Below are 12585 nucleotides of genomic sequence, written 5' to 3'. Positions count from 1 at the left end.
ATTATAGGATGATAAATTTTACAGGTCATTGAACTCAATGACCTCATTTTAGAAATATGCATGACCTCCTCCACCTTAACTACACAAAAATAACTCATTCAAGGTCACAACAATATGAAGCAATAAAGATGGGATTCAAACTGAGCTCTCTCTGAAGGTGCTAAATCCAATATTCTTTCCACTGAGCTATGGCGGCTCCCTCAATGAATATAAAAAATCTCATTTAGGGGATACAGCTCCAACCTGAGCAGTTTGGCAAAAGGTATGAGAGACAGGATGATGATTTCAAAAGGCAGAAAACAAAAAATATTTCCTTCCCTTTTGCCTCTCTTCCTCCTTTCTTCTCTCCTTCCCTCCTTTTCTTTCTCCCTCCTTACCTTCCTCTCTCCTTCTTTCCTCCATCCTTCTTTCTTTCATTCCTTTCTCTCTTCCTTTCCTCCTTCCCACCTTTCCTCCCTCTGTCCCCATAGGGTATCATATCCTTACCTACAGATACTCTTAAAAGCAATTTTTTTTTTCTCTTATCTTGTACCATGAACCCTTTCAAGGTATCTTGGAATTTAGTGGTTAGGTTTCTTTCTTATAGACCAGGCCTTCAACCAAAACCAATCTAATTCTAATTGGCCACTAATAGATCCTAGGCCAAATCCCATTTGGTCATTGTTTGGGTCCTGATTGCCTCAAATTAAATGTAAATAACAGTCATTTATACTCTGGCCAGAAACTCTGAGGGTTTTCCCCTCCCAGATTCATTCATTTATGTATTTATTTTAACTAGGTGAAAGAGTAGGTTCTTTGCCTCAGTTGCTACCAAGCTTTAATCACTGAATGTGTGCTGTGTGGCCTCAGTCTCCCACTGCACCCAGGGCCATCTCTACTTGTCCTGATTTATATCTTTCCACTGGACCCAGATGGCTCTGGTGGAAAAGGTGAGGCAGGTGACCTTGCCCAGCCTTCCCTCACTTAAACCCAATCCCTTTCAGGTCATGTCATCATCTCCCTGATGTCTTGGTCCTTTTCACCAACTAAGAACAAACAACAACAATCTCTGCAAAAAGAAAGATCTAAGATCCTTGAGGGCAGAGATCATCTCACCTCCTTATCTAGATAACTAGCCATTACTCTACCACCTGTCACATAAGGAAACAAATAGGGAGTGGGCCTTTGATATTATTGCACAGTGATCAGTGCATGGCACACAGTAGGCATTTAATAAACACTTAAGTGTTTACTCATTGATTGTGGGAATTCTTGGGTCAGGAAACTCTCTTTAATGCAAGTTGCTGTCTTTTCTGCAACTAATTGAAACAGAAGAGGTGAGATCTCTCAAGACAGTTGTGAAAGTTGAGTAAGGCTTCATCTCCTTCAGAGTTTGAATAGGCCTGAAGGTCCTTGAGCATTGATTCAAAGGCATTCCTAGGTCCCCTTCCTGCTATCCTCCAATGACATCATTTTCTCCCTACTTCAATCAATTATGGGCAACTATATACTTATTGGCCAAGTTCAATTTCTTGGATAGTTTACGCATTTAGAATGTAAGACTCTCAGCCAATGAGGATGAGGGTCAGTGGTGGGAGGACTGTTTGCGTTAGGGACTATTTAAAGTGTCAAACCTGTCCCAAAAGGTGCCTTCTCCTTTTGATTGCTTGCTTGATGGGAGGGATGCCAGCTTCCCACAAGAACTTTTGTTTTGCTCCTAGAGATCTTCTCCAACTTTTTTATTAAATGGTGACCACTCACCATTCTGAGCCACACATCATAGTTTCCAGACTTCATAGCCAAGACTAAGCTACCTTTTCTTTCTAACCCTATGTTGTCCTTCTCTTGTTGGTGAGTTGCTATCAGAGCCTCAACTTTGAGAAATGGCCCAGCTCCACCACCCCTCATTCGCTAGGTTTCACCATCACCCTCCCATGTAGTGTTCTGGTTGGTTTTCTGTAGGTCTCTGGACCAGTCTTTGTTTCAGCCAAGTAATCACCACAAGCACAGTCAGGTTCTTGTCAGGTGTTAAAGCCCAAATTCTTTATTATTTCCTTGCCTGGGGCCTGGGCTAGCTTAGTCTCAGTGGAGGGAATTCAGGAGGCCAGCAACCAAGGTGGTGTGAGATGGAGTGAATCTCTCTCCTTGGATCCCAGAATTTGAGTTCCTGCCTCCAGTCCTCTTGTATTCTCTAGCTCTGACCCTGGCTCAGTTTGTCTCATTTTATATGTTCCACTTTAATTATATCATCGTAGGTGTGAATCTTGTAGAACTATATTAAGTACTAAGTACACGTACTGAACTAGAGAACTATTACTCACTATGCTAAAGTAGATAACCATTGTCTCATCAATTCCACTGAGTTAGCACCTTGTTAGAATCCTTGTTTCATGTACAGAGTTCTGGCCCATAACACTCCCATGACATGATTACTTCTTGCTTTTATGTGTTTTCTTTCTTCATTAGAATGCAAGCCACTTGAGAACTGGGACTATCTTTCTTTTTGCTTATATTTGTATCCTCAGTGCTTAGAGTAATTCTTGGTACATAATAAATATTTAATAAATGACAGTTGACTTGACTTGATAGTCCCAGAACATAACAAGTTTAGGTGGCTTTTGCCCAGGGACATATATCTGGCATATGTAAACTAGCATAGGAAACTAGAAGAGTTGTATAAAGAGTTGAGCTGTAAGCTGTAAAGTAGGCAAGTCTTCCTGGCTTACAGATCAACTTTATCCACTATAACACACTGGTTAGCACACTGCTTAACAAATGCTTGTTGAATGCTTAATTGATTGAAAATTAGTCATATTGCGGTATACTAGAATTCTGCTATAATTCAGGAGGTAAAAGAGATAGGATATTGCCAAGTCAAAGAATATTCTTCTTGCTTGACAAAGGGTAGAGTCCTGTTCCAGAAAAGCAGATGACCTTAATATCGAACAATTAAGGCTGAGCCAAGATAGCAGAGAAAAGCCAGTAAGTTGTCTGAGCCCTCACCAGTTGCCTTCAAAAACAACATTAAATCAAGCCTCTAAATGGATTCTTGAGTGACAGAACCTACAAAAAAGATGGGATGAAACAATTGTCTAGGTTAAGATAATCAGAACTTCAGGAAAGCTTTGTTTCTCTTGGGTAAAAGGGGAATGTAGCCCAGTGTAAAATGTCTCCTAGCAAGCCAGCAGGAGGCTCTTAGCAACAGCGCAGATCAGAAATCAAAGCCCCTCAGTCTTGGCTCAGCAGGTTAGTAGCATAGCAGGCCAGCTATGAGACCTTCAGCTCCAGTACACAAGGCAAACTGCCAGTCTGGGAACACTGGCACAGCAGGTACAACTAGACCAGACCTCCACAGCACATGTGCAAAAATGTTTGTAGCAGCTTTTTGTAGTGATAAGGAATTGGAAATTAATGGGGAATTGGAGAATCATCAATTGGGGAATGGTCGAGCAAGTTGTGGTACATAAATGTAATAGAATATTATTGTTCTATAAAAAAATGATGAGCAGTCAAAGTCTGACTCTTTTTGTAGAGCAAAATAACTGTTTGAACATGTATGCATATATTGTATTTAACTTATACTTTAACATATTTAACCTATACTGGTCAACCTGCCATCTGGGGGAAGGGGTGGGGGGAAGGAAGGAAAAAAATTGGAAGAAAAGGATTTGCAACTGTCAGTGATGAAAAATTACCCATGCATATATCTTGTAAATAAAAAGCTATAATAAAAAAAAAAAATGATGAGCAGACTGATTTCTGAAAAACCTGGAAAAACCATAAATTAATGCTGAATGAAGTGAGCAGAACCAAGAAAATACTGTATAAGATTATGTGATGATCAACTATGACAGACTTAGCTCTTCTCAGGACTGTAGTACTTTGGGACTGTGATGACCATGTCAGCATGCAGGATACCTTAGAATCAGCCAGAGTCAGGATAAGCAAAAGTCCTTCGTCTTTATTCTTGGTCTTTAGGGGGTAGAAGTGAAGGGGATGGAAGCAGGACCTCTGCAACTTCCTTCTCCCTCGTCCACCACCAAAGTGACCTTGGCTAGTCTTACTCCACCCTCTAGTCCCTCCTACAATCCTCTGTATACACCAATCATCGAGCCAGCACAGGATAGTGGGAAGGGCCATTTTCCAAGCATATGTCCATAGAGTATTGTCCAATCCATAGTTAGCCTCAAGTCCTGACCTCAATGCATCGACTCAAGAGTTTCAGCCCTCTACATGGACTATTATGATAGACTTGGGATGGAAAATGCCATCCACATACAAAGAGAAAACTATGGAAATTGAATGTGGATTGAAGCATAGTATTTTCAGCTTGTTTGTTTGTTTGCTTTTTCTTTCTTGTGTTTTTTTTTTCCCTTTTGGTCTAATTTTTCTTCCACATGACAAATATGGAAATAGGTCTAGAAGGAGTATATATTTTAACCTATATCAGATTGCTTACTGTCTTGAGAGAGGAGATCTGGGAGAGGAAGAAAAATCTGAAATATAAAATCTTACAGAAATGAATATTGAAAAATTACCTTTACATGCTGTAAAGGGCTGAAACTCTGACTAGGTGTACTTGAATCAGACAATCAAGCACTTAAGACTAATTACCTATTCGATATGAGACAATGACTCTATTAGCATATGTTTGGATAAATAGCTCTTCTCACAGTTGATTCTGGCTCAATGTTTTATGTTAAGATAATCATAGGCAAGGATTAGAGGGTGGGGTGAGACAGGCCAGAATCACTTGGTGGTAGGACGAGAAGTAGAAAGATGGAGATTCTAGGCTCCAGAATCGAGAAGAGATCTTTGGCAAAACTCCTGGCAGTTTGCCTGCTTCTTTCACTTCTTCCCCTAAAGACCAAGGACTTTTACTTATCCTGACTGGTTGATCCTGAGGCCTCCAGGGAACTAGGCTGGACTTCAACATGTATTTGGAAAAATAGTGTTGAGAAAAAAATCAGTTCATTATTAATAAAATGATAAAAATGAAAATGTTCTGTTATGTAATATATGCATGAATGTAATAAGCTATTTTCTTAGTTGTCAAAAAATATACTGAATGATTAGTCAGCTTGAAAAATAGAACTTTGACCAGCTTATTAAGTTTTGATGAGTCAAAATTTTTCTTTGTTTTTTAAGTTAGAGAAACTAAATGTTTTCTTTTGTAAGAAAACCAACTCAAAGGTAACCAGGTGAAGAAGGCCATCACTAAGGGACACATAAAATTATGAACAGATCCTTTTGAAAATACAAAAGATTATCATGGCTGTGTTAAATTAACACTGGGTGATAAGACCAATGGCTTTGTAAAAGTTTTCTCGCATGTCACTGCAGGAACTACAAGTCACTGTATTCAAGAGACAAGACTGCAATTTTAGTAAAACCAAAATCTACAAGTAAGGAACTTGCCCATGCTTAGATTTTAAGGCATTTGCATACACACAAAATACTGGCTAGGTATAGTGGTTCATTTTTGCCATCTTTATTATTGAAGATGATAGGTCATTTGAGCTCAATGGCTGAAGTAGGGCTAAAGTATTGGGTATTTGTATTAAGTCTGATATTAATTTATTTAATCTTTGGCGCATAGGGCCATTAGGAGGTCAAAGGAAGGTCAAATAAACCTAAATAAGAAACAAAGCAGGTCATTTAGTAGTGGGATGAGCCCATGAGTGGTTGATATATTCCAAGTTTGGATAAGACAGGGCAACTTGGTCTCAAAATAATAATAATTAATATTATTAATGAGCTATTTATGCTACCTTACCATTGGAAAAAATACGGATTGACAATCTTGGAATTGAAATACTTCCTATAAGAATGATCAGACTTTCTCAGCTCTGTCTTGTAGAAAATCTGGTATTATAACAGTTAGAATTAAGCTAATTGAAATATCTTCCCAAACACAGAACCTTTCATTTTAGTCACTCCAGTTCTGTTACTGGGTATGTGAAAATACAAGTCAACTATGAAATTGCTTCTTGGAGATATGAAAACAGGTAGATGTTAATAGTTGAAGCAATAAGTAGGGACATCTGGAATACTGTGATAGCAATCAGCATTGCATGAAAGGAACATCTTTTAAACACTGCATCAGCAGCAAATATAATTATTCAACTTTGGTTTACAAATAATAGCCTGAACATCCCAATAAATGACACAGGTTAGTGGGCCATGGGCATATTTTTGTAAGCAAAGAGAAATGAAGAACATTAAAGCAAATTATAGAGAGAATGGGCATTTGGAGCCCTAAATTTTCCAGACTAGATCTCAACATAGATCAAATTCACAAAATAACTGTCTAATGGTCCAAATCTTTTTTCCCCTTTTGCTTGGAGATATTGTCTTAATGTTTGTTAATGTTTAGATAGGCTATGAACAAAGAAATTATTTGTTTCAAAACTATATTCTGGACTTATATTACTGGGGGGTGGGAATGGTATAGGGTGAAAGGGGCATCTGAGGTAGTAGAGGAGAAATGAGAGGCAAAAGCAACTGACTTGTTTAAGATAAAAGGAAAAGAACACACACTGAGAGATACTTAAAGGATTAATAATATGCAGATGATCTGATTTTCAGGCTTCTTTTACTCATCTACCTCATACTGCTGACAGTGATGTACACAATGGTATATAATTATCTCAGCATAAAGGAGGTATGTTTATTAAGGCAAGGTCATTGATAATGTGGTATAAAATGGTCTCAGCACGTCCATGGTGGACACATGTTGAAATGCCACTCCTGAAATTAGTGTTCATGACATAATACTATTAAAGCCCTCAAATTAAAGATCTATGTGTGCATACCTGCTGACTGTCCCTAGGAAAGAACTGAAGAGGCAGTTGACTACACTTTGATTCTATTCTTTTAAAGTGATACCATGCAATTGAGTCACAGATATATAGATATTAAATCACTTTAAAATAGTTTTAGTAAGTAGCTAAATCCTCAAACATTACTTTTATAACCCAAATTAAAGAGGGAAGAGTACCTGTAAAATGGCAACCTCATTGCGAAGTTGACTTTCTTGCTTTGTTGGAAATCTTAACTTGTCAATGATTTTAATAGCCACATCTCTTCCTGTTTTACGATGTTTTCCTACAAAAAGAAAGCGATAAAGGAAAATGTTAACACAATAAACTGTTCTTATTACACACAACACATCTATGTTGGCAAGTAAATTTGTTGGCATTATTTGGGATGGTGCAGAAATTTCATAACATAAATGGATGTTCCCTGAAAGGTTCTAAAGATTAGAGAGGCTTTAATCTCTACCAGCTCTGAATCTATAATTCTATGAATCTGACTATTTTTTTTTCATCTTTTCATTTTATGAGGAAAAGCAAAGAAAGGAATTATTATCATTTTGTTGAGACAATTGGGATTAAGTGATTTGCCCAGGGTCACACAGTTATGAAGTATTATGTGTCTGTGTCTGGATTTGAACTCAGGTCCTCCTGACTTCAGGGCCAGTTCTCTATCCACTGCACCATCTAGCTGCCCCAAGAAATTATAAGGGAAAATAAATTTCAATGTATATTCTGAGATCACAATTGTAAAAACCAGAATCTTGTTGTGAAAAGAATAATCTCCCTAATAAAATGAACTCATATTCAAAATGATTCTGTTCTCTGGCCAAGTTCATTTAGATATTCTCTGTGACCTGATTTTTCAAGACATAGTTCACAGTCATCTACAATTCAAATAAAAAAGATATATATTTAAGAGCACTGGAAAATAGCTGTGCCAGTAAGATCACAGTGAAGTCTCATGGGTTAAGACTTTGACACTGGGGATAGATGAAAAGTGGCAGTACTCATGACTCTCCCTGAGTTACTAAGTATAGTATAAAGGGAAATTATAAAGCACATTATAAAGAGTATGAATGAGGGAGAGGAAAACTGTTTGTTAGAATGAATATGAAAGGCCAGAAGCTAATTGAAAACCAGTTGCAAAAGGGGTATCTGGGAGTTTAGGAATCTTAAATTGTATATGTATAAGGGAAGGGAAATAGTAAACCTTTAAACCCAGAATGTCTGTGAAATCAGTAAATATGAGGGCACTGAACTGAATCTATTTTGATATGCCAGAATATACTTTGCACTTTGTTTTCCCTAATGATTTCCTTCTTTGCTTTTCCCCATACAAAGAGAATACACACAAAAAATCAATTTACTGGGATCAGATCTGGAACAATTTGAATTTAAGAGAACCCCCTTTCATTGGGTAGGTGAGAAAACTAAGGCTCAGAACTTATTCAAGGTAACATGGGTGGTAGGTAGGAAGGCTAGGATTCAAACCAAGAATTTGTGACTCAGTGTCCTTTCTTCTGGAGAATTAAAATTAAGTAAAGGTGGTGATTATATCTTATAATAGAACATCATCAAATTTTTTTTCTGAATTGAATTCATCATTCCACAAACAACTTTTTCTTAGCTAGATTAGTATTTAAATGACATTCATTTTGTATGATTAGGCTCATATTTAAAGACTTTTAGATTTGATAATAATACATAATATAACATAACACATATGCTTTATTTTTAACTTAAACATCAAATAACAATTTCTATAATATAAATAACATAAAAATATTAAACATGAATCTATGACTATTTCACCTTGCTTATTTTAAAAAGTATAAAGTAAATTCTACTTGTTACATTCAAAATTATCCTATTTCTTTATGCTTCTTTCTAATTGCCTCTGTGCATTTAGAAGATATATATATACACACACAGATACATACACATGTATATATACACACATACATATATGCATTTAAAATACATGTATATATAGATATATATTTTTCCTATATTTTATATAGACATGTGTAATTCAAAATTAAAGTCTTGCCTTCACAAAGAATAGTGAGGTACAAAAGGGAATAAAAGAATTTGGGACCCAAATTAACAAAAAATCATAAATGTTAAAAAAAAATTTGCTTACATGTAATTGAGAAAAAATAAAATAAAAACTAAATGTAAATATATATGCATATATTTACATACATATAAATACATATACCTAGAAACACATGTATGCCTTTAAGGTTTGCATGATATCTTACATATATCACTTGATCATCAAAATAATCCTTTTAAACAAATGCTGTTATTTCCACTAACAATCTCTTTCAAAACTTGTATTCACCTAGAAATGACTTTAAGAATTACTTATCTGCCATAATATGGCTCTAAAGTAGGACATTAGTAGGGTTATAAGCTACTTGCATGGAAGTATTTTTAAAATGGAAATTAATAGAACTCCCAGAGTCCTGAAAATTTGATTTAATACAAAATCGAGTGCTTCAGTGGAGCCATGATTTTGTCAATGTGCTAATAAATTCTATAGAAGATCTAGCCAGTAAGTTGGAAGCCTTCCTTTTAAAGTCACTTAATAGTCTTTTAGTTAAAAGGGCATCACTTGGACTGATTATTTTTTATCCAAGGCTTTCATGATTACCACTATGCATTGATCAAACCTCTCCTTATTGACAGTTTCTGTATTCTTCACTAGTTATCACTGGTAAACAAAATAACCCTCTCTGTAGACAACCCTTCCCCCCCCCAAAAAAAAAAAAAAAAAACATCTCTCTCTCTCTCTCTCTCTCTCTCTCTCTCCATATATATATCTTATTTAGGTCTACCAATTATCATTTTAATGAACATTCAGGCTACTTAGAATATTGACTGGGTACAGAATACATTTACCAGAAAGGAGAGACAGTGGATAAAGTCTTGGGCCTGGAGTCAGGAAGATTTGAGTCCAAATATCACATTTACTAGTTGTGTGACCCTACTAGATAAATTACCTGATCTCTGCCTCTATTTTCTGAACTGTAAAATTAGGATAATAATAGCACCTATTCCTCAGGGTTCTTGTAAAGAGCAAATGAAATAATATTCATAGAGTTTTGCATAGTGCTTGGCACATAGTAGTTTCCATAAAAATGTTTTTTTCCTTTTCTCCTCCCACAAAGACAGTCTAATATATTGTTAGACATATTTCTATTTATCAGTTTCTTCTCTAGATATAGATAGCATCTTTCTTCATATATATTCTTTAAACATGTTCTTTTTTATTATAGCTTTTTATTTACAAAATATATGCATGGGTAATTTTTCAGCATTGACAGTTGCAAATCCTTTTGTTGCAACTTTTTCCCTCCTTCTCCCCACCCCTTCCCCCACATGGCAGGTAGACCAATACATGTTAAATATGTTAAAGTATAAGTTAAATACAATATATGTATACATGTCCATACAATTATTTTGCTGAACAAAAAGAATTGGGCTTTGAAATAGTGTACAATTAAGCTATGAAGGAAACCAAAAAAGCAGGCAGAAAACATAGAGGGATTAGGAATTCTATGAAGTGGTTCATATCATTTCCCAGAGTTCTTTTGCTGGGTATAGCTGGTTCAATTCTTTATTGAACAAATGGAACTTATTTGGTTCATCTCATTGTTGAAGAGGGTCACGTCCATCAGAATTGATCATCATATAGTATTGTTGTTGAAGTATATAATGATCTCCTGGTCCTGCTCATTTCACTCAGCATCAATTCATGTAAGTCTCTCCAGGCCTTTCTGAAGTCATCCTGCTGGTCTAAATATGTTCTTAGATATTTATGAGTCAAAATGACTTATTCACTCAAAGTTTTTAAAACAATATTTTTGTTACTGTACACAATGCACTTTTGGTTCCACTCATTTCACTCTTCATTATTCTTTATCAATAAATAACAATAAAATATCTCTAATATCTTTACATATTTTTCTAAAATCATTGAGATTATGATTTCTAATAAGTAATATGTTCCAAGTTCTTCTAATTTTCTTGTAATATCTCTCTTTACATTTAGGTCATGTATCCATTTTGACTTTATCTTGGTAAATGATGTGAGATACCGGTCTATGCCAAGATATGAAAGGAAAACATAGAGGGAGAAGAACCAACATTCTTCTATGCTGAATCAAATGCATTACCACAGTGAAAATGAGCTGCAGAATTGAGAAAAAGAAAGGTTAAGTTACTTGCTCAGAATCACACAACTAGTGTCTGAAGATGGATTTGAACTCATATTCTCTTGATTTCACGCCCAGTGCTCTATCCATTCTGTCACCTAACTGCCTCCCAATCCACAAACCATTTTCTATATCTTTCAGGTAATTGTGTAAATGTGACGGAATGGTGAAAACCCAAGCAAATGTTTTTCTATTCTAATTTTATCAGGAATTCATTGTAACACTAGAACTGTGAAGGACCTTTAAGATCATTTAGATTAGTGGCATCCATCTCAAATGTCACTAAATTGTATATAGGCCTATATACAGAAAAAAAAAAAAACACAGTAACATTATTTTTCTATCATATTTTTATTTGGTTAAATATTTCCTAATTGGATTTTAACCTAGTTCAGAGAACACTTGAGAGAGCTGTAGCACCTGCTGCAGGTTTGACACCTTTGATGAAGATCAATCTCATTTTGTAATGAGGAAAATGACCTCAAATTTACAGAGAGTAAACAACTGAGAGAAGATTTGAACTTGGACCTCTAACTCAAATCCAGAACTCACTGCACTGCATAGCATTAGGTTGACTCAGTGTTAATTCTTTAAATAATTTAATAAATGTAAATAAAGACAAGAAAGTGGACTTATATGTCAGGAGCTTTGGGATCTTCTCAGTCACTTCATTTAGTAATCATACTGTCCATAATTTTTTAAATTTCATTTTTATAGAATAGTCTAATAGATTCATATACAATATGTTCAGCTTTTTCACAAAAGGCACTACCTTAATTTTCTGATTATTTGTTATTCTTCCAAAAAACAGAGACTGTAAATATTTTTATCTATTTTCTCTTTCTTTGATTTCTTTGAGATAAAGGTCCAACACATTGACCCACACTTAACACCGTACACCAAGATAAGGTCAAAATGGGTTCATGACCTAGGCATAAAGAACGAGATTATAAATAAATTGGAAGAGCATAGGATAGTTTACCTCTCAGACCTGTGGAAGAGGGAGGAATTTATGACCAAAGAAGAACTAGAGATCACTACTGACCACAAAATAGAAAATTTTGATTATATCAAATTGAAAAGTTTTTGTACAAACAAAACAAATGCAGACAAGATTAGAAGAGAAACAATAAACTGGGAAAACATTTTTACAATCAAAGGTTCTGATAAAGGCCTCATTTCCAAAATATATAGAGAATTGACTCTAATTTATAAGAAATCAAACCATTCTCCAATTGATAAATCAGTCAAAGGATATGAACAGACAATTCTCAGACAAAGAAATTGAAACTATTTATAGACATGAAAATATGCTCCAAATCATTATTAATCAGAGAAATGCAAATTAAGATAACTTTGAGATACCACTACACACCTGTCAGATTGGCTAGAATGACAGGGAAAGACAATGTGGAATGTTGGAGGGGATGTGGGGAAACAGGGACACTGATACATTGTTGGTGGAATTGTGAACACATCCAGCCATTCTGGAGAGCAATTTGGAACTATGCTCAAAAAGCTATCAAACTGTGCATACCCTTTGATCCAGCAGTGTCTCTACTGGG

The 12585-nt window shown here is 35.5% G+C and overlaps 1 protein-coding gene across 6 annotated transcripts in view; it reads right to left on the bottom strand.

Annotated features, from left to right (window-relative positions):
• Window positions 1–12585, bottom strand: part of PRKD1 (protein kinase D1) — a 407876-nt gene that overhangs the window by 50570 nt on the left and 344721 nt on the right. For all 6 annotated transcript variants that reach the window (XM_051977312.1, XM_051977314.1, XM_051977313.1 and 3 more), the window contains one exon: window positions 6980–7086. In XM_051977312.1, coding sequence (XP_051833272.1) covers window positions 6980–7086 — 107 coding nt within the window. The remainder of the gene's footprint in view (window positions 1–6979; window positions 7087–12585) is intronic.

Source organism: Antechinus flavipes, chromosome 2 (assembly GCF_016432865.1).
Source record: "Antechinus flavipes isolate AdamAnt ecotype Samford, QLD, Australia chromosome 2, AdamAnt_v2, whole genome shotgun sequence".
Lineage (NCBI taxonomy): Eukaryota > Metazoa > Chordata > Mammalia > Dasyuromorphia > Dasyuridae > Antechinus > Antechinus flavipes.
The sequence above is the reverse complement of the archived record's forward strand: the minus strand, read 5'-3'. Positions and strand labels throughout refer to the sequence as shown.